We start from the raw sequence: 23,807 nt of genomic DNA, 5'->3' as shown, positions 1-23,807 counted from the left end.
GACGAGAGAACATTTGGCTTGGACGAGAGAACATTTGGCTTGGCGAGAGAACACTTGGCTTAGAAGAGAGAACACTTGGCTTGGACGAGAGAACATTTGGCTTGGACGAGAGAACATTTGGCTTGGTCGAGAGAACACTTGGCTTAGACGAGAGAACACTTGGCTTGGACAAGAGAACATTTGGCTTGGGCGAGAGAACATTTGGCTTAGACAAGAGAACACTTGGCTTAGACGAGAGAACACTTGGCTTGGACAAGAAAACATTTGGCTTGGATGAGAGAACACTTGGCTTGGACAAGAGAACACTTGGCTTGGACGAGAGAACGTTTGGCTTGGACAAGAGAACATTTGGCTTGGACGAGAGAACACTTGGCTTAGACGAGAGAACACTTGGCTTGGACGAGAGAGACTTGGCTTGACAGCAAACGACACCCACACAGCACGCCACATCGAGACAAGATAATTCCACCACAACACGTGAACAAACACAACTAACTAAATATAACACTAATGAGACACAAACAAGACTTACCTGGGAAACACAATAGGCTGAGGGCACTGATAGGTCACACATACTGGGAAGAGAAGACACACGCAGGTGGACAAGGTTAACGATAACGAGACACGGGGATAACTCAGGACAAAACACTACAAACACCTAAAACCAAACAAAACCTAACCACATGGAACCAAACCATGACATCGGGAGACCAGAGGAAGAATCAGAGAAAAGAAAGATGAAACAAAGTGAAATCCAGCACCGACCAGACACCACCTACTACCCACAGTTACAAACCAGAATCTTTCACTAACCCCAGAAACATCTAAATTCCAACAAATTAGGGAGACCTCAAGAGACCAGAGGAAAGCCTAAAGGAAGGAAGGAAGGCTAGATGAAGCAGAGTAAGATCCACAAACACCAGCCAGCGGAGCCAGCGGAGCCATCGACCTCGGCCAGACAGGCCAAGCACAGCCCCCCAGGACCCCCCAGGCCATGGCAGCACCAGGGCACAACCCCCAAGCCCTGCGGGAGCCTGGAGAGCAAACCCTCGATCACACATTCATGCTTGCCACAGATCAATCAATTAGCAAACTGTGCTTACAAATGCTCCTTTTCCATGTCATACATCTGGGTTGAGTAATTAAGATGAGGCGTAACATAATTAATGCCTTCACTTGACTAATTATCCCTCACTCAGGGCATCAGTTTTCAAGATGAGGGAATCGATGCTAAGCTCGTGTTCATGTAATTCCACACTAGAGCAAGCAACGGTCGAGTGAATCTTGGATGGATGGATGGATGGATGGATGGATGGATGGAACAAAAAAATGTTGTTAATGCTCCTTTTGTGTCTAAGAGCCCTGAACGAAGGGCTGATAATTGATGATGATTAATTGCATTTGCAATTAAATCACGATTTGACAAAACATGACTGATTTAAGTGCTCGTTGAAACGGAAAGCGAGGAGGAACGTCACAGCTGTAAATAAAGCTGGCGCCATAAGTGCACGTAATTTTCGGTGAGTTTTTTTTAATTTAATTTTATTTTTTTTGTCTAATGAGACCTTGAGACGAGTGCCTAACATGTTTAATCTGGAATTCTGGATAACCATGATGCTTTGGGGAAAATGCTGGTTTTTTAGGACACTGAAATTTGATTGCCTAATGAATATAAAATTATTATTTTTTTTAACTTGTATATATTTTTTAGAATTATTTACATATACTTTTTAAATATATTTCACTATCTCATGTACCTGTACATGGAAGTGCCTTCACCACTGGCTTCGTTGGATGAGTGGTTAGAACGTCCGCCTCCCAATTCTGAGGACTCGGGTTCGAGTCCAGGCTCCGGCCTTCCTGGGTGGAGTTTGCATGTTCTCCCCGTGCCTGCGTGGGTCTTCTCCGGGTACTCCGGTCTCCTCCCACATTCCAAAAGACATGCATGGCAGGTTAATTGGGCACTCCGAATTGTCCCTAGGTGTGCTTGTGAGTGTGGTTGGTTGTTCGTCTCTGTGTGCCCTGCGATTGGCTGGCAACCAGTCCAGGGTGTCCCCCGCCTACTGCCCAGAGCCAGCTGAGATAGGCGCCAGCACCCCCCCTGCAACCCTTGTGAGGAGTGAGCGGTCAAGAAAATGGATGGATGGATAGAAATGAAAGTCCAACTTGGAGCAGCTTGTATCCACGCACAAATAATGAAATGCAGGTTTACAATTTTACTGCAGAGCCCCCTATCTGACCAGAGTGTGTCTGTTGGAGGACTTCAGAGGTGCACTCTGTAATGTTTATAGCCCGCAGCGCAGGCTAAATCGAAAGTAGTCTGCAAGATGTGTGATCTACGAAGCCAAGCAGAGATAGAAGTTGTCCTTGGGAAGCTAACACTAAACGAGATCATCTTTTGAGCTGGAGGAAGCAACTTGTAAAATCTTAATTAAAAGATTGTATCACACATGGTTGTGCATGTGGAAAATATGGAAATAATGGACTTAAAAGGCAAGTTTTCACAGTCGGAGCAGAGAAATAATTTACCATGCAGAGAGTAGGCGGAATGAGAGAAGGCATTTGCTGCCGGGAGAGATTCTGCATTTTTAAAAATCCACAGCAATGATCGGCTCAATACAGCACCTGCACAAACTCTTCCTCATGCTCCCTGACTGGTTCTCATTTTGTCAAAAACAAATTAACATCATCATAACATCTGACAACACGCGACCTCAGTTTACAAAATGCCTTTTGGTGACTTCCTTTCACATCATTTTAAATAGTTCCAGCAAGCAAAATAAGACGTGTGTTCCATCGCTGCTGTTGAATGTACAACGAGAAATATGGATTTGACACCAATCTGGGGGGGAAAAAAGTCAAAAACAAGGTCACTGGATGATATGATGTTGGTTGATACATCACTGCAAATCATCATATGAAATCAGAACAGTATCATTGGATTCGGAGTGCTTTTTGGCTTTTTAGATCTCCTAACAGTTTAACAGCTATCATAATAATCGTTACCATGACGTGATTATTTTATTTCATAATCTTAGCTTTCATCTCTTTGCCGGGAAAGACGGATCACCAAAGGAGACAAACATTTACCGTATTTTTCGGATTATAAATCGCAGTTTTTTTCATAGTTTGGCCGGGGGTGCGACTTATACTCTGGTGCGACTTATGTGTGAAACTAACACATTATTATATCATTTCACATGTTATTTTCACACTAAACCGCAAGAGGGCGCTCTAGGCCTGTGTTGATAATTTCACCATTGCCGGTAGAAGAGGAAGCGGCGCATTGTCTACCTCCCGAGTTGGGGGAGTTGTTTAAAAGTGACACCGAGGATGAAGATTTCATTGGATTTCGTGATTTGGAGTGAAAGTGATAGTTTGGAAAACTTTTGACTCAGTTCAAATAAAATAAACAAAACAAAAATGTTTGGAGATGGTCTAAGTAAGAAGGGAGGGTATCAAAAAACAGGTGCCATTAAAGATCATTTTAGTGAACTAAAACTAATGAAAAAACCAAAATTAAAAAAACAATATTGTTACCGAAATAAAATAAAAACGAAAATACTTTTGTCTTTGGTAATTAATTTAATGCATGAGCCTTTGGAGATTATTTTAAATGTGATTTTTAGTAGATTTATTTTGATATAAACCAGAATAATGATGTTTGAAAGTATGTCACACAGAAATGACGTCATCTAGCAGCAGCCAATAGAAAAGCACCAAAAGATGATCTTGCGCCCATGGTGATTTTAAATATTGCGCACAAGTAATAATTTTTTTTTAAACTAATACTAATACTGAAACTAACAAACTAAACTAAAACTAAGCATTTTTTTTTAAAGCAGTAAACTAATAAAAAACTAACAGAACCACCCTGAAAACTAATAAAAACTAACTAAAATGAATTCCAAAACAATAATAACCCTACTGCCATATTACAAATAAATTGGTTTATATACTGTAGGATTTTTGCAAAAGCACAAATAAATTATTTGTACAATTTTAAGGAATAAACACAATTTCTCTTCTTCATAACATTATGTGGCCCTTGCGTCCTTCTGATTTTCTGTATGTGGCCCTCAAATGAAAACGTTTGGACACCCCTGGTGTAAACTGTAGTGTGGCTTTTTCTTTGGCTTCTCCTACGATTAAGAGCTCAACACTTGACAAGGAGACACACAGAACTAGATTAAGAAATGTTGTCGGATCAAAAAGCAGCCTGATTCACTTGAAATGTACATACATGAATCTTGTTGAGCAGGTTTCAAATGTACAACTTCAAACAGGAGGAAGATTTACTACTGAAATGTAATTTGCTCACATGCAAACTGGAAACCCGCACACCTCCAATAACAAAATTAGCTTCGAAAAGCTGCATTCTTTTCTCCTGCGTAATTCTCCTCCACGCGCACGCACCCCTGCTCTTCATCTGCAGAAGTGGTCTTTAATGAAGTGTGAACAGCGCACCGCAACTACCGATTCCTCCTCCTCCTCCCTCTGTTTTCATCTTCCCTCGTGTCACCCCAGGGGGCCGCAGGAAGAGACGGTCAAGCGCCACTCTGAGCGCAAGACAGGAAGTGGTGGAATGATGAGAGAGTTAATGGGAGAGAACAAGATCTTTTTTTGTTGTTTTTTTTTTTTTGCTCTTGCATCCACCTCTCAGCAACCCCCAACTCCCCTCAACCCATCTCTTAGCATGTGATCACAGGGATGTTTCAAGATGGTCTCCCCACACTGCAAATTGAAGCTATCTAACCTAGACTTAAACACTTATATCAAGCCATAAAGTCTTATTGATCTTGTTATGAGAATTATTTACTATACAAGAGCAGAATTTCTAATATTATTAATCTTGTTTTAAGATTATTTGTCTTTTATTTATTTCTTAGTTTGTGAATCCAAAAATTAGTTAATTTTCACGCATAATAAGCTAAAATGCTCTAAGGGTCTATGTTCACTAAAAAAATAAAAATAAAATAAAAATCAGATATCTAACCTAGACTGAAATGCTTAAATCAAGCTATAGTCTTCTTTGTCTTGTTTTGAGAATTATATATTTTGCAAGAGCAGAATTTCCAAGATTATTAAACTTGTTTTAAGATTATTTGTCTCATTTCTCACTTAGTTTGTAAATCTTAAAATTGGTTAATTTTTATGCACAATAAGCTAAAACAACCCAACAACATACTGTTGCATTTGATTGTAAATTCCTGGTCATACTTACTAAGCTCATTTGCCCTCTTTCCAGTGAACAGGCTAACAGCTCTGTGGTCTAGTGGTAGAGTGTCTACCCTCAGACACGGCGGTTGTGGGTTCAATCCCAGCCTGAGTTAAACCAAATGCAAAAACTGTTTCAGTAGTGATTTATTCTTTAAAAAAAAACAAAAAAGATTAAGTGTTTATGGCTTATTTTAAGATTAATTGCTTGTTTTGTTACTTAGAATAAGTACATACATCTTATTTTAAGATTTAATTTCCTTGATTTGTTGCTTAGAATAAGTGTTTTAAGATCATTTTAAGATTAATATAGAGCTACACATTTTTCTTATTTCAAGAAATCTAAGTAAGTAAAATTATCTTACTGCACTGGCAGATCATTTCACTTGTTTCTAGTAAATTTACACTAAGAACAAGTGGATTTTATCTGATATTAAGCAGACGTGTTTTTGCAGTGCAGCTGATGGTAACAATCAGGTTGCTCGATGAGTTTGCGCATGCGCATGAAAGTGTGTTGTGAAGCAGGTCAGATCGGATGTGCTTGGTTCCCCACCACAGAATCTGAATTTGCGGGGAAGAAACACCCGAAGGTCACCAAATGTGCGATCGTGATCAGGTGCCACTTTCAGGAGAAACGTTATACGATTGATTTCATATTGCGCCAAGTGGAAGTTGTGGCTGCACGTGCGCGGCTGCCTTTAAATCAGGCATTGTTTGCTGTCAGAGCTCCTTCTCGCCGTGTCACAATGAAACAAATAATCCCAGCGCACTTTGTGGGGAAAGGGATAATTAAAGTAATGGGATTCCTTCACGCAGCATTGAAGCAGGCCAAGCACAAGCAAGTGCATAATTTGCTTTTCTCCTTTTTCATTTATTTTGCATTTGTTCTGAATTTGTCATTAATGAGCTCACGGTTTCTTCTTCCACGAACCAACATCAATGAGTGCGGACTGGTGACCGTATTTGCAGTCATGACTCGTCTTTTCCCAACACGACATAAACATGAATCCAGATGTATCCAGCTGTGTGCCTCAAAAACCTTCTCTGGTCAATCTGTATTCATTTCTACCCATTCAGCATCACCAAATCATGTCGCCAGTCATTTGAAAGAAAGAGAAATAAACAGGCACTGCCTCTCTGCTTTTCCTGTCATGGCCTGGGTCGCATGCGCCAGAGTTCATGACCTGTTATGTGTCTGTTAGGTACTGATGTAACAAGTGTCTGTTTACAAAACGTGATGTTCGTGATGTCAACCTTTAATCCTTTAGTTAATCATTTAGGTGATGTCGGGGACCTATGTGAGGTCGTTCTTTAGTTCTTTACGATTCACTGTCTGTGGGTGCAGGCTGAGAATTGTGTGTGGTTTGCAAGATTATTGTCCAACTGTCCTGTGCACTGCGTCTTTGAGTTTCTGCCTCTCGATGTGGATAAATGGAGAAAATCCATTTTGTGTCTGTATTTTGGATCCAAACCTTTCAGTACACAACATTTCCAAGGTTGAATAATGGGAAACTACCTTGGTGTTGCTTGCAGGAATTCATTAGCATTAGCAACTTTGAGTGCAGCTCCTCTATAAATAAGCCAGCTCGTCAGTTTTCAAACACAGCATTCAACTTACTTGTATATCGTCACTGTCCTGTGAAATACACAGGTCCATTTTACTATGATTATTTTTATTTTATTTTATTTTTTTTATCATTTTTGGGATGTCTGGATTCAGTTTCATCCTGTAAACGTAAAAATGTTTATTTAAAAAAAAAATTGATCGATATAACGACAGATGTTTCAAATACAGACGGCCTGTTTTTGGCTTTTGCGAAACAACTGAGCGTTGAATACCATTAGACGTTTTGTTCCTTTTTCCTTGTGCTGTCAATGTTTTGCCTTTGAATTTTTAAAGGTCCTCTTCCCATTTGTCTTTCCCGCAGCTCCTTTGACCGACAAGCCGCCCAAAATCCTCTCCCCGTCCGAGAGCCAGACCAGCGCCATTGAAATGACACTAGGTAAAGAAACACACGGCATGCTAGCATATTCTTCTATTGTTCAGAACATATGCCCTTTCATTACAATGACCATATTCCAGATTCTTTAGACTAGCAAATCCCAACACCACCCATCTCCAATATGAACAAGTAAGAACTGTTCTATTTGATTGTTTGTTTGTTTTTTCCTTTGGTGCATAGTGTACACGCGTTGTGGGAATCTTGAGTTGTATTTACATTCAACAGATCTAACATGCTCATGCACCACTGTGGCACCTTATGTTTGCTCAGATGTAATGACTCGACAATTAATCCCAGTGCCTCTTATGAGGAACCGCGGAAGCTTGATTACACCTCATGTGACCGCCATTCTTCTCTCAGGAGTTCCTGGGGAAATTCCAGCTCAATGCCATATTTGGGGCAAACTGAGCCTGTGCGAAAGAGAAAATGGGTCATGATGGAGATTTTTTTTTTGTTTTTTTTTGGTATATTTCTGTCTTACAGGAAGGAGAATGTGGCACTTGGAAAACAGGCACATATTATTGCATCACATTGATGATGGATGAAAAGCTCTTTAAAATGTTTTTAATTCATATTGTTTTGATTGTTCTTTAAAAGATGACATAAATAAGGCCAAAGACAAGATTTATACTTGTTACCTCCACAAAGCACAAAAAAAAAAAGAAGAAAAAGTATTGTTTCTTGTTTTGTTTTTTCCCACTGTGTTTAGTCGATTAGTTCACAGGATTGTGCCTAATCTACAAAGTACGATTTCTACAAATTTTAATCGAGTGACACATCAGATGACTAAATAGGGCAATACAGTGGTGAAAAAAAAAAAGCTTGCTGCGGGCAACAGGTGGGATCAAATTGTTAAGAAGCACTCCCTACAGCACTAGAGTGAATCTTTTTCACTTTTTCATTAAACAGCAAAGATTGCTGAGTGTCTGGAGCAAGTGGGGAGTTGTTAAGAGACAAACACTGAACCAAGCTCATGGAAGCCGTGTGGAATCTTTACTTGCGTAACCTTTTCTTGATTTGATCAATGTCAGTGATGATCACACCATCATCCTCAGACCGCCTTGATTTTTATGACTCAATGTTTGCCATCTTGGATTGATTGAAGCTACCATACATGTTTCACTCTATTCAGATTCTTATTGATTTTCTGTGGCTCCTGTTGACAATATTCACATCCAGTCGATCATGTTTTGGATAAACAGCACAAATATAGAAAGGTCAGCAAACATGGCATGGCAGTCACTATTGGCTTTTGAATGTTGCTCTGTTACTCTTCCCCAAAACAATTGGCATTGTTTTCAGTTAAGCCAAAAAAAAACAAAAAAACATTGAAATATTAACTCATTAGCTCCCAAAAACGTATAAATACGTCATATTTTAAATGTTTTAAGTGTCCCAAAGACGTACTTATATGTTTTTATGCCAGAGCATAGAGAAGGCTTTGATGCAGTCTCTCTACTGCAGAAAATGGTTGAGTGGCAGCAGAGTATAAGAGATCAACCACGCCATGTTAAAACAAGCTGATTTCCCCACAGTTCCAGGCAGAATTGTGAAAAACGATGAAACTTAGCTATGTTCTATTGCTAATTGTTGCACAGCGGAAACAGAAAGGAATATACTTTTTTTTCCCTGATAAAAGAAGAGACTCTAATCTCTCTTTTGGTATGTTCCATATTTTTATAGCAATAGAACATAATATTTCGCGGGCCTTGAAAAATCAGTCAAAATCCAGGAAAACGCTTAAGTGAAAATGGTTGGGAGTGAATGAGTTAAAATGCAGTAGAGTATATGGAAAAAAAAATGTAATAAGCACGTCAAATTAAAACTGTATTTGCCATATACTGTGGTGACATGTTCACAAAGCAAACAAGATAATATATACTGTACTGGTGATGAAAATTACACTCAGAAAAGGGACGAGTGGCTCTAGGTGACACGCTGTATTTATGAATTTGCCACACAGGCAGTCCAGGCGGTCGTGACTTGTACACTCAGGGGCCTATTCACTAAAGGTTTGCGTCGCCTTCGCACCGCGCTAACCGGCAAAAATGGAGCAATCTGCGAGCGCCTAATTCACTAAACACGCGCAGATGGGGAAATCCGTCACTAAGTGCTCTGCCGAACAGATTGCGTCACGGTGCGCCGGTGTTATTTGTGCGTATGTAAATGAGGTAATTTGCATACATTTGACGCAAAATATGCCCACCCCAATGCAAATGAGACTCATTGATATGCGGCGTCTAATTAACTAACGCCAGCGCAAATAGCCACACCGCGTTTGCGTGACGCAAATAACGTTTTTCGAAAGCATGTATTAACCTGACACAACCTTGATCTCCAGCAGTGCGTGCCATTTGCCGCACAACATGCGCGGCTGATCACGCAAAGAAAGAGAGAGAGAGAGAGAGAGAGAGAGAGAGAGAGAGAGATATTTCCTTGTTAGTTTAGGACACATAACGTAACCCAGGCTGATCGGCAATGGCGGGGAGCCATTTTACGATCATTCTTACATGCCAGATGCATACTGTACTGTACGCCAACCTCTGAAAATATATGTTTTAAAAATGAGGCAAGAATATGGACAGGACATAGCAAGGGTGTGACTTCGAATGAACCGACAAGGACTGAAAGAAAGCATGGAAATAAATACACATACAAACGAGACGAGAGACACTTGGACAAGACACACGTGACTGAAGGAGGTTGTTGGATGACACGAAGGAGACCAGGATGTGACAAGCACAGGGGAACACATTAACTGTGACAAAAGACACAGGACAAGGAAAACATAACAAAACCAAAAACCCAAGAATATGACAGAACCCCACTCTCAAGGGACAGATCCCAGACGTCCCAAAACAGAATTCCAAAACAGGGCACGTAGAAGGAGGCACCGAGGCAGGAAAACTCCCGCCCATCAGGTGTAGTCAGGTGGGAGTGCCGGATGCCAGACGAGAGGTGCCCGGCGGGGCCGTTCAGGAGGGCGTCCCAGACGCCAGACCGGAACAGAAGGCGACCGCAACATGGCTGCACCCGGGTGAGGACCAGAAGACGGTAGCAGGACTAGGACCATTGGCTTGGGACAGCAGCAAACGAGGACGATTGATTTGGGACTGCAGCAAACCAGGACCATTGACTGTTGGGACTGCAGCAAACCAGGACTGCCAGGGGACTAGCAACGCCTGACCAGGAAAATGGGCTTGAGGCTGCCATGGCAGAGGCGAGGAGACCTGGGGCTGCAGCGGCAAAGCGGTCACTTGAACTTTTGGCCGTCGAGGATCAGGGATTGGCTTCCGTGTTCCGTGTTCCATTATCAAAGAGGTAGCATTAGACACTAGAAAAGAATTACCTTTAAATAGAGACAATAGGAAATGGAAAAAAATAATAAAACAAAGCCATCAAGGTCAGAGTGACCATCTTTGGTCTGAGCAGTGAGTATACTGCATTTCAAATGCAAAATTTTTTAATGTGAATTGCTAATTGTGTTAACACATCGTAAAACTCTGCTCTGCACCATCTGTTATGCTCCTCTCGTCCAGTATTAGACTACTAAATAGTCTAATGCAATGTCCTATCTGGAATTTAGTAAATAGTTGTTAAAAGAAAAACGACAAGGTGGTCAAAAACATATCATTTGTCATCTCAATTCTTAAGCGTGAGAAGAAAGTGATGAGGCAGGGCTCGGTGGCTTGGCAGTGCTTTGGTTTCATTGCAAATAGCCGCAACATGGCAGACCTTGCCCGTCCTCTCAAGAATATAACACCCCAGACAATACTGAGCAGACTTCCAAGTGTCTTTATATTACTGTGCCATTGTCCCTCCTCCTCCAGGGCTCACACAGAAAATCACTGGACGCAAAGACATAAGGCTTATGATGTAGACTTGATAGGGAACATATTAGGCTCTTTATATCGGCCACAGGGCATGTTTCGTTTTTACGGTGTAATGACCCATTGAAGAAGTCTTTTTAAAATAATTTTGGTTTCATATGGGTCTTTTGGGAATTAAGACATATTACGGAATAACTAGAGGCAAGGCAGATAAATTTATATACTTTATGTGTTTATATAGCATGTGATTCACATCATTAAAAGTACAAAAGCATTTACAAACAAATACAGAAATCGAAGTTTGACTTACTGAACCGTACCAGGCGTCTTGTTTGTTTTTATTCATTTTTCCTTTCAGACACATTATTACAATGGATTAAATCTGCTGAAGAGTTAAGCACACGTTACCTCATAGCAGTAATAAAATTCCAAGTCTCATGCTGAGTCAAAAGAGAAAGAATAAAAATGTTCTAAAAATTGGACAGAGAAAACAAAAATAAATTATGATGAATTAAAAATAAATAAATCATGTTACGAAAACTCCTAAATTACTTCAACCATTGATTGTTTAAGGTTTTCTCTGTCAGCAGAAAACTTCCGGCTACTTTTTTTCTCGTTGAGTGCCAGCGGTCATTTGGATAGTATCGCCGACCAGGAAGTAAACAAAAAGAGGAATTGTGGGATATATATCGGCGCTAACCAGAGACATGAACGACACGGTTAACTTTGACGGTGCCGTTAACGGTGCCGTTAACAAACGGCGTGACTAACCATGTTTTGAACAACGCATATTTAGTTAACGGCGGGTTAAGAATTTAACCGGCGGTTAGGGGTTAAACAGTGGTTAAAATAACCGAGAATTGAACAACTGGGCCCAGGCCCATATTGTTCTCAAGTCGAATCAAACATGCTGGATCAGAGCAGGACAGGCAACATCCAACGCGTTCTGCTTTGACCTATTTTTATCGCCATCAACAATGTTGACTGTCCTATTTCCTGCAGTCAACGTCAGGCCTTTTTCTTTCTCTCTAGCCAGTCATCTCTCCTTTTTTTTGTTTAATTATTGCATTCTACTCGACTCTCCAACCAATGGCTGACGTCTCAGCCATCTGTTGTTGCCTTTAGCATCTTTCTGTCACCCCACACTACCGTTTTCCCCTCCTCACTGCTCCAAGCATTTTTGCATTTTGCTCCTTTCCCAATCTATGCACTATTACTGCTTTTCCATTAGATGGCAAAAGTTACACTAAATCTGTATCCGCCTCTTGCCATTTGCACAGTGCAATAGAATAAGTCAAGGAATATCATCTTTGTGTTCAACTAAACAGGCCCAAGGTCAGGAAACGGTGATTATAGAACGTATGGAGAATAGCTGGCCATTGCACTAAAAGTGTAAGACCCTTTTTGCAGCTGTAACATTGTTTTGACTTTGAGGTTTTCTTTCTTTTGTCCATTCATCCAGAAGAAGAGCATTAGTGATGTCAATGGTTGATTATGTCGGATGAGAGGGCCTGCCCCCCATGTCATCTCTGTTCTTTGGTTCAACCCAAAAGATGTTTGTCGTCAGGGCTCTCAAGTTCTTTTTAACGTCCCTTCATGGATCTTGTTTTCTGCACTGGGGCTCAGTCATGCTGGAAATAAAAAGCATGTCCCTTTTTTCCACACATTTGGAAACATAGATTGAAATCCACCGGTCGCCACTGCCTGAGTAATTATTTACAGGAGCATTCTTCGTGCCTGAATGGTCTCTGGTATTATCATCTTATCAGCTTAGTGTTTCTCATTCAAATCCAAAAAAATCACCTTCTCACCCTTAACCATTAACTCATTTGCTTCCAATAATGTGTAAATACGTTTTGTTTTTTTTAATGTTGTGTCCCAAAGACATATTTATAAGTTTTTGTTTTGTTTTTGTTTTTTATGCAAGAGCATACAGAAGGCTTTGATGCAGCCTTTCAGCTGCAAAGAACGGTTGCAGAAAAGGTAGTTATTACACAAACGGCCAGCAGGTGGCAGCAGAACAAAGGAGATCAACCAGTGCCATCTATAAAAAAAAAAAAGAAGCTAAATTACTTAGAATTTTAAATAGATTTGTGAAAACTTATGAAACTTAGCTCTCTTCTAATGCTAATTACTGCAAAACGGAAACAGATAGACACATACTTTTTTTTTTCCCTGATGAAAGAAGAGACTTTAATCTTTCTTTTGATAGGTTCCTTGCTTTTATAGCAATAGCACAATTGAGCACAGTATTCTGTGGGCCTTGCAAAATCAGTCAAAGTCCAGTAAAACGGCCGGGAGCGAACGAATTGCTTCTGTGAAAATGGCTGGGAGTGAATGAGTTAATTTAGACTTGATAGAGTTTCAGTGATGACGCATTTATGCAGAATTAGCGTCGTGCAGCGTACTACTTGTAGTTGGAAATCTTGTTCTCTTTTGTTTGTTTGTTAGTACACGTGGACATGGTTTGGATTGACAGGCAAAATATATGCATCAGCAAGCTACTCTGTTCTTTGTTGCTGGGTGACTTCATCACAACTCACTCAAACCGCTGCAATGTTGTTGCTATGGAGACAAATATGTTTTCTGTTTTTCTTCTTGTGGTGAATAATGCCTGCAGCAGTGAAATAAAGCGTGTCAAAGTGACCATGCAACGATATAGCAGACCACTTGAGAGCTTTGTGTTACAATGTACAGTACACCGCATCACAAATGTACTCCACAAATGCAGGCTATTGGGTATTACACCAATATGTAAAAGTCATTTCATTGCAAATATTGAATGCTAAACTGCAGATATTGTTATCCATGAAGTTTAACATGTTCTGATTTACAAAAAAATGTGAGCTGGGTATAAAATATTGATATATATCGATATCGATATTCCTTTTAGTAGCCCAATATCTATTCATAAAACCTTGAATCGATACTTTTAATATTTTTTTTTACTCCTCAAATTAATGTAGGGCCCGACCGATTAATCGCCCACGGATTATAATCGGCCGATTACTGGCCTTGAAACATCGGCCAAAACAATCGGCCAATTGAGCTAAATGGCTGATTATTTTCTAGGGGTGTTAAAAAAAATCGATTCGGCAATATATCGCGATACTACATCGCGCAATTCTCGAATCGATTCAATAGGCGGCTGAATCGATTATTTATTTTATTTTTTTTTATTTATTTTTTTTATAGAGCTCAGAATTGTTCATTCGGTAGTCTTACCGATTCAACGTCTTATCATCATTTTTTTTTTTTTTTTTTTGTGTGTGTGTGTGTGTGTGAATCGATTTTTAAACTTCCCTTTTTAATGGAAAAATATTCAACAAAACGTCTGACTTCGGGTTAGGATTCACACCTTGAGCATGGAAGAATGTTATATGAACGGAACATTAAGCCTTAATATTTTATTTCAATGCTGTTCAAACATGAAACAGATTATTACAACCTCTATAAGACTGAAATTTCAGATAATAAATAATACATTTTCATATAAATCTTACACTCTACAAGCTTACTGATTAGTATTTTCTAAATTTGAATGAAAAAAAATCGCAACAATCGACTTATAAATTCGTATCGGGATTAATCGGTATCGAATCGAATCGTGACCTGTGAATCGTGATACGAATCGAATCGTCAGGTACTAGGCAATTCACACCCCTATTATTTTCTATTTAAAACGTTATCAAAGAAAGCCGAAGTTTCCGACACTATGAAATTACCCTGAGTGCACCAATTTGCTCGCGTAGCATTAGCAACTAGCACCTGTGTAGCGTATGTTATTCTGTTGTCACGAAGCGTTCTTTAAGCTGTTTAATGACACCGCAGTTGGAGTTAACTGTAAAACTAAATACACAATGTTCAGAATTACATCCACTGTACAAAACACGCTTCGTTTTTAAAACATCGCTAGCATAGCGCAAACGGGAAGTTAGCATCGACTTCAGGGAGTGTTTTTCCTTCAAGTAACGAATCGAATCGGCCCCTTCTGAATTGAATCAAATTGATTTTCGAAATATGAATCGATACCCAGCCCTACGAAAAATAGTAAAGCACATTTATATGTATCGAATGAGCTGTCAAATGATAATTACTGGTACTGTATTTATTTGCATTCCTGAAAATAAAATGTTTTACTGATTAAATATTGTGTTAATTAATTTCACTTATGAGAGCCTAATGAGCAAATTCAAATATGGGCAGAAAAAGGTTAAATCCGTTTGAAATTCCTCATTCCTGGGGCAGCATGGCTCAAGGTTAGAGTAGTCATCTCCCAACCGACAAATTGTGGGTTCAATCCCAAGCCGTTGTGACCATGTTGAAGTGTCTTTGAGCACGATACTGAATAGAGGTGTGCAAAATTTCCGATTCTTAGATTATTCACGATTCGGCCGTGGAACAATCGAGAACGATTCACAAACGTCCAAATTCCGATTATATAAATATGCCAAGGGAAGCGAAACTAAAGTGACCCGAGCGAAAAGTACGCGGAACTGAAACGCAGTAGCGCGCGCGGTCTTCGGGACGCTTTTTGGGATGGACCGAGATTACACATCCACAACTCACGCCTCGAGATTCAAAACAACAACAAGCATGGCTGAGCTGACCAACCCACCTCTTCGTGGGATCAGACCTGCTCCGAAAGGCAAACAACTTGAGGCGGAAGTATCAGCTAGCTGGCTGCAGTGCGTCGGTTAGCGTTCTACAGGGCGCCGCGCAGTGATACGAACGAACGAACAGAAAAGTAGTGGCTGGCGGTAATGGCGTCTGACTTTATTCAGAAAAGAGTATTGTGGTGGAAATGTATCACGCTTTTGAAAACAAAAAGTTTTTAGAAGAAAAACGCTTTATTTCCGAGACCCCAGCCAGCTTGGTGGACTATTTTCCTCTCGTCCAACGCCGAAGTCAGTGCTGATCGCACACACGGGAGGTGAGGATCAAATTGAGATTCATGTTAAAAAAGCCGAACGATCCCATTAATGTTTACACGTTCATGTTTACACAAGTTAAAAAGCAGAAAAGCACTTGAGTTTTTTTTTTTTTGTACCTCTGAGAAACTTTAATGTTTACATGTTCATCTTTACACAACTTAAAAAGCAGGAAAGCACTTTTTTTTTTTTTTTTGGCATTTGTATTGAAGTAGTAGTTCACATTGTCTTTCATTTATACCTCAGTGCACTTTTGAGTGGATAAAAATAATGTATTTTTGCTCAATGCTATGTTTTATTCTGTTGAAGACTGAATATACTTAAAAGCTGTTGTTACAGAATGAGGACTTGAGTATTTTATTTACTGTTTTGAACTGTTAACTTGATACTGAAATAGTAGTTTATTTAGGCCTGAGAGGACTTTTGTACTATTTTTGTAACTAATGTACGAAACATTAAAAGCACCAAAATACATTGTTTTTTTTCTGCTGCCTGGGGGGGAAATCAATAATCGTTTTATAATCGAATCGTAGCCTCTGAATCGTAATCGCAATCGAATCCGGAGGTGCCCCAAGATTCCCACCTCTAATACTGAACCCCCCAGTTGCTCCTGATGCTATGTCAGGAGGTTAATAAGGAGTAATCAGTGTGAAGTGCTTTGAGTGCCTTTTTGGTGGAAAAGCACTAGACACGTGAAAGCCCATTTACCATTTTAGCATTCCCATTCCAAATGGAACAACGGCGTGAGTTCACTGAAAATGAAAGGCTGGCCATTGAGAAGTACCTCACAATTCAATTCGACTTAGATTTTTTTTTAGCTCTATTTACTGCATTTTTGAGTCGGCGTAAGTCTAGTTTGTCAATTCGATGGATGTGCTTCGCATCCCTGGGTGTGCCGGCACACTAAACTGCGCGCCCAACGGCGCAGCTGCAAATTTGGTCACAAGTAGCCTAGAGTTTAGACTCGGTAAAAGCAGGTCTAAATACAAACATGTACAGTTGGGGCCCATATGGACACGATTAGGGATAGTTGGGCTTTGTGTGTGAATTGTTGTATATGTGTGCCCTGTGATTGGCTGGTTCAGGTTGTACCCCCCCCCCCCCCCCCACCTACTGCCCAATGACAGTTAGGATAGGCTCCAGCAAGCGCACGACCTTCATGAGCATAAGCAGTTCAGATGATGGATGGATGGATGGATGGATGGATGGATGGATGGGTGGATGTTTAGAAACCCTGTTTAATTTAATATTTAAAAAGACTCTCAAAAGTAAGTGTTCTCTGATTTCTGTAATCCTCCATGAAAGCACAGACTTTTTCAAAATAGGACATTTGCAAACATCTGCTTATAATTTGGAAAACAATGATGAACATATTTGCTGATTTTCTGACATTCTATGGACCAAACTACTAACTGAATCTAACTAATGCATATTTCAGAATTTTGTGCAATGTCAAACTGAAATTATGGTTTAAAAAGGGGGGTTGGAAATTAAAATGTTTTCTTTTTACCAATTTCCCCTTTAATTGACATAATAATCAACAGATTAAAATCAAAATCAGTTATTAAAATAATTATACTAATTATTTGCAATGTATACTTTGGCAGTTGGGAAACGTGCTGTATGTTTAAACTATGAGCTTATAATAATTTGTAAATGCATTCACCGAGACAATGTGTTTGTCCGTAAATCTTGGCTGCAATTAATGTCCATTGTTAATCAATTTCATAGTGTAAGCAAACAAAGAAGAACAAGGTCGCCATGCACCTAAGGTCAAAAAAACAACAGAGGCAAGATAAGAGAAACTCAGCCTTGAGCTGTTTGGCAGCACACATCTCGCTTTTTATATAGCTTTCATGAAACGCTAAATTCGCACACTGCATAATTTGTTTTGCAAGAATACACTTGGTATTCTGCTTAGCATATACCTGAGTAATCAAGCGGCTTGGAGGGCGAGGTGCTCAGAAGCCCTGTGAGATAGGGAGAGGCAGCTGAACACAGCAGTAGATGCCCAGAGAGAGCGGCAGAAGGCTAATGTGTGGACCACACCCACCAATGCCCCCAGTTCTTGTGGTCGACTTTGTCAATCAAATCTTTGCTGCTTTGGTGTCTGCCGCTATGTGACTGCCGATGTTGTGACCGAGATAAAGTGAAGGGAGTTTCCAGGAGGAATCTAGAGGAATGTCTACATTGGCTTCAAGTATGTAAACGGCAGGGATTTACGCAAAAAAAAAAAAAAAAACGTCACCGAAGACAACTATATGTGCTCTCTACATTTTGTCGGTGGAAATGGGCAAGCAGCTGAAAATCCAGACCCAATATGAGCGAGTGCAGGCATGGTTATCATTTGCTTTCTCAGCGTTAGCATTGCTAGCTGCCTGCTACAACATGCTAGCTACTATACATCATGGTGAATTGTAAATACACTAAAAAGACATCAAGTTTACATACATAAGCCACTGCTGTTTCAATGTGGAAATTAATATAAAATATCAGCGCAATAGAACCCTATGCCTACAACAACATGCTAGCTGATCAGTGATATGAGCGGTCACTGTGTCACCACGTCACTTTAACAACAGTAACGAAACAGAAGTAACAGCCCAAAAGTAGGCTTAAAATCTTCAAATGAAAATCGCGACTTTGTGCTTCGTTTTCGTGAAAATTAGCGACCAACACGAGACTGCACCGGAGTGCCAGCAATGATCATACAATATATCTTACCTTTCTAGTAAAACTGCTTTCTTTCCGCCCACGTTGAGGTCTCCGCACCGTTTGAGCTGTTCCAAAGTGTTTGACGATTGAACCATGTTGAAATTTCACACCTGGGACGTCGTTCTCTTCCAAAACGATGTGTACGTGCGTGTCCCACTCTGTTATTTTGTCCAACACATGCATATTAATGAGGAAACCGTGATGTCATTTGAGATCAACACTATTATACAGTGATTGAATGGATTTATAAGGGGGCTTTTATCGTCAATGGGGTAGATGCCATGGACTTCCGACTCTCACACATCAGCTGCTGCTGGCCGCGTTCCAACACTCGCACCCCCACCCCTGCGCTCCCGGAAGTCCCGCCTCCTCCGTGGCATATACACCTAATTTTTTCAAGGGAATTACAAAGATAATGCTGAGAAATGTGTTTCAAAATGAAAGAAAAGGCAAGCAAAAAAACCAACAAAATTTTGATGTTAAACTTTCTTGCTTTCACTAAAATACACAAATGTCATTTCCCGTCAATAAATGAAAAATCATGAAGAATCTTTGGCAGTAATGCATTTCAAACTAAGAAGTTTGGGAAACATTACGTTATTGTGTGTTTACTGTATTTTAGCAAATGACACCCACACTAGAACCCAGTTCTAAGCTTTTCTCCATCTTCTGAGGGATAATGTGGGCCGATTCCTGACCTTTTGGTGTACAGCCTTCCTACGCACGCGCACGCAACGAAGCTTGTGCACAAACGTGCGTCTCTGAGCCAGCCCTGTTTTTGATGCACCCCCCGCCACATAAAAGCAGACGGAGTTGTAACTGTGTTGTGACTGCCTCGCCTTGTTGATAGATTGACCCTCGCGTGTCACATAGCATCACAACACACACCTTGTGCATCAGTCCCTTAAAATAAAGATGCATGTTCTTTTATCTCTGCAAAATAAATTTGTGTTACTGCAACATCAACATGCAGAAATGGAGTTACAAGTCAGGGCTGTCACGGGTCACGCAACCAGCCTGAGTGTCACGCATTTATGCCCTCTCTCACGCTTAACTTTAATTTCTCACGCTAAGAAGAAGTATCAACGAAAAACGGGGAACGGCGCGGTTGTTTCTGCTCGCTAATTGGACGTTGCAACTGTCAGTTAAAGCCCAATTCACACTGACTGCGGAACGGACGCGGTGCGTTCTAGGTACGGCGGCCGTACGGACGCCGCAAGGATAGAACCCATTCAAGTCTACGTGTCAATTCGCACCAGCTTCGGTGCGGTGCGGAACGACTGCGACGATGCGAAAGGTTTCCGCAAGAGTTCCATTTCTTCCGGACGCCGCATGCGGATTTTCATGAAGCTGAAGAAATTACACGAGCCGGACAGGAAATTGAGCGTCTCGCATCAAGGTAAATCCGGTATATTTCAAAATAAAACAGTTTGTGAACTCGTTTTTTGGGGAGGGAAGCTAGCTAGCTGCATAGCATGACATCAGTCGGACATTTGAGACAAAAAATGAGCTGAGAATAAATTAAACACGACAAAATGACACTATTTAAACACAAAACGTACTTACCCATGGAGAACAGCCATGGTAGAAGTCCCAGAAATAATGTCCAAAAAGCATATCGATGTGACAACAGTCAAGCGTGGCTATTGTTTACAAATAGGACTATACAAAGTTGTTATCGGGTGAACTCAACTCGCCAGCTTGAACCCCACGTGATCTTGTGGTCTATCGAGAGGAGATTTCGATGTGACAACAGGCAAGCGTGGCTGTTGTTTACAAATAGGATTCTATATACACGATTGTTATTGGGTGAACTCAAACCGCCAGCGTGAACTGCCCCGCATAGCGCCGGCACAAACAGCGTTTGAAGCTCAATTTATGCGTCCCGCAAATTGTACTTATGTTTCGCAAAATCAGTGCTTGCCCTAATAATAATAATAATAATAACTTTAATGACAGTTTGGCGCGATACTGTCATCCGTAACCACGACAACAACAAGGCGTAGTTGCATTTTCGTTGTTGACCCACTTCTGCTCAACACTCAGAATCAAAAGACTTTTTTCATTGAAGCTATGCCCAGATATTTTCTTTCTACTGTCAGTACCAGATGTGATTGAGCTGCAATATTGTAATTGTATAATGTAAAAAAATATTTCCTCATACAAGATGTCCAAGTTTTCCCTCCGAATAGTCATTGACCACAATTTGATTCCAGAAGTCATATATAATACAATATTGTAGCTTGACATCATTGGCCGGCGTAAAGGCCACCGAAGGACTTCGATAAAATCTTGCATCCCCATCTCATTTGGTATCGACACCATAACCCGACCGACCTGACTGGGGACCGACCGAGGCGATGTCTCATTCCAAGGTTTGCTCAAAAGTTGACAGCACTGTATAAGTGTCACACAGAGTTGAATTTTTTTGTCACGTAGTCTTCATGAACTTGTGGATTTTTGTTTTTTTTGTGGATCTCTTTGCTCTAATTAATTTGGGACACGCCATAGCTGAGAGCTCTGAGTGGTTTTGAGGGTTATTGGTGCAACGTGCTCTGGGCTTCATTTTCTTTAAGTAGATCAAGCTAGCTTTGTGGTAGCATCTGCATTATGAATGCCAGTGTTGTGTTTGGGGGAGTTGAGAAGAGAGCTCCTCTGGAATTCAGGTTAGTCATGTTTAAAAATAGAACACCCGAAATGCACAGATCCGCAACCACGCATGTCACTTGAGAAAAGAGACGAGTTTGCACCAGTATTTGTACGCGTACAGATGCGTTTGGGATTACGCGTTTGGTCAATGTAAAAGCCATGTGGTTTTGCTTTCTGATGCGTTAGCTGCGAATAATAAGAAGGGACAGAAAAGAGAAAAGCACTTTGCAGCAAATCTTGTGATGATCCCCCCAGTGACGGAGGTCTTATTTCTGAGAAGATGAGCATGTAATCAGACTCCGACACTTCACACCCGTTCCATGAAATTGCTCTCCGGGTCAGAGAGTCAACCAGGGCTGCCAATCACTTAGCTAGTGCAAGATTTGAGTCCATCTTGACCTGTGTGATTGGTAGCAGATATTTGCTACAACCGTAGTGCAGACTGATCTTTAGAAGCCTGCAACATCAGAACTACACTACACTATTTTCGAAGCTTTGTAAATCTTCTTAAAAAGGTTTGCATTACAAAAGGAAAATCTTAACTCATTCACTCCCAGCCATTTTCACAGAAACATTTTCCCGTTCGCTCCCAGCTGTTTTACTAGATTTTGACTGATTTTGCAAGGCCCACAGAATATTGTATTCAATTGCTGTAAAAACATGGAACCTATCAAAAGAAAGATTAAAGTCTCTTCTTTCATCAGGAAAAAAAAAAGTATGTTTCTATCTGTTTCCGTTTTGCAGCAATTAGCATTAGAAGAGAGCTAAGTTTCATCAGTTTTCACAAATATATTTAAAATTGTAAGTAATTGAGATTTTTTTCTCGATGGCCCTTGTTGATCTCCTTTGTTCTGGTGCCACCTGCTGGCCGTTTGTGTAATAACTACCATTTCTGCAACCGTTCTTGGCAGTTGAGAGGCTGCATCAAAGCCTTCTGTATGCTCTAGCAGCATAAAAACAACAACAACAAAAAACGTATAAATACGTCTTTGGGACACTTAGAGCATTAAAAAAACGTATTTATACGTTATTGGGATTAAATGAGTTAATTCAAGATCCAACAAACAGCTTCCTGAAGCAAAAGTGTTTGATTTCCAAGAATAAAATATGTTGTCATTACTCATTACATTTCTTTGATCGGGAAAAAAAAAACATGAACACCCAATTAATTGACCATTTATTGTATGTTGACCAATAATCTTTATAATAGGACACTCTAAATTTAAAATTGAGGTGGGCCTCATCATTATTCAAAATGATTTGTTGTTTTGATGATTCACTTTTTAAGCATATTGTGTTTGTGAATCGCAGTTATTGCACACAATGCGTGCATGACGTCACATCCGCAGACAGAGGGTGGAAAATTCAAACCCAAATCCAGTCTGAAAAATATTGGCCAGAGACTTGCAGGAGTAGCCATTGGAAACAGCGAAGTTGTTAATCTGCTAATGAGAAGATGTTTGAGTCATAAATGTTCAAATAAAAAGGCTATTGGAAAGAAATTTGGGGGGAAATGTCTACACTGAGCAGCGTTAAGGGTGGTGGGGACGATTCGAAGCTAATTGGCCCTGTGTGGCGTAGAGGGCCAAAGTCCTGCAGGTTTTGGAGGGTTCTTACAACACAAGCTGATTCCAATCAACAGGATCGTTATCAGGTTTATGCAGAGTTTGCTGATGAGCTGATCATATATCAGCTGTGTTGGAGAAGGGAAACATCCAAAAGGTGCAAAATTTGCAATAAAGCCCGAAGTGGCTTTTTGCAAAGGCCACGTTATTTGCGCTTAGATGGGGGCCCAGCTCGCTTGCTCTGCCTGCTCCACTAAGCCTTAGGCAGAAGGTGGTGCTTCCCGTTTCACAATTTCAGGCCAAATTAGAGCCTTGCCTAGCTCCTCAAAGAAGAGCCACGGCTTGTAGCTTTTCTTCTGCTTCCATTCAGGGTAGATCACGGGGAAAAGCACAAATGCATTGTAGCAACAAAAAAAAAAAAATGTCCAGCATGTGAAAGAAAACGCACACATCCATGCACGTACTTGTTATAGTCGTGAATTTATTTGGGCTTTTTCTTTCCGGTCTCTATCAACTCCGGTTCTCGGTGTGCTCTGAGGATGTTTTTGTCCCCTTCTTAGGAACGTATGAGACCAAAATATGATCTTTGGTAAAAACAAAAAAGTCTGGAAAGGGCCTCTCTGCCAGTCACGTTGATGAGCTGTGGCGGAAGCTCTGCCTTATTTTTGTAAATTGTTCCTACCAATGCAATAACTTTTGCACTGGGAGCACTGGTGCTACCAACTTTTTCATTTTGTCGCACCACACAGGTTTTTGTCGCACCCTTTTTTGGGGAGATACATCATGACCGTATTTGCTAATTTGCATAGCGTGGTTTCAGATGACGTAAAGATTGACAGCGACAAAAAAAAAAAACATTGACAGCGACTCGATATACAGCTGCAAAATATTTCACTG

At 40.5% G+C, this 23,807-nt stretch overlaps 1 protein-coding gene across 3 annotated transcripts in view; it reads left to right on the top strand.

Moving 5' to 3' along the window:
- The window catches only part of LOC144013473 (interleukin-1 receptor accessory protein-like 1), a 143,281-nt gene that overhangs the window by 88,018 nt on the left and 31,456 nt on the right, over positions 1-23,807 (top strand). For all 3 annotated transcript variants that reach the window (XM_077512413.1, XM_077512412.1, XM_077512414.1), the window contains one exon: positions 7,146-7,220. In XM_077512413.1, the coding sequence (XP_077368539.1) occupies positions 7,146-7,220 (75 nt within the window). The remainder of the gene's footprint in view (positions 1-7,145; positions 7,221-23,807) is intronic.

Source organism: Festucalex cinctus, chromosome 2, assembly GCF_051991245.1.
Source record: "Festucalex cinctus isolate MCC-2025b chromosome 2, RoL_Fcin_1.0, whole genome shotgun sequence".
In the NCBI taxonomy this organism is placed as follows: domain Eukaryota; kingdom Metazoa; phylum Chordata; class Actinopteri; order Syngnathiformes; family Syngnathidae; genus Festucalex; species Festucalex cinctus.
The sequence above is the reverse complement of the archived record's forward strand: the minus strand, read 5'-3'. Positions and strand labels throughout refer to the sequence as shown.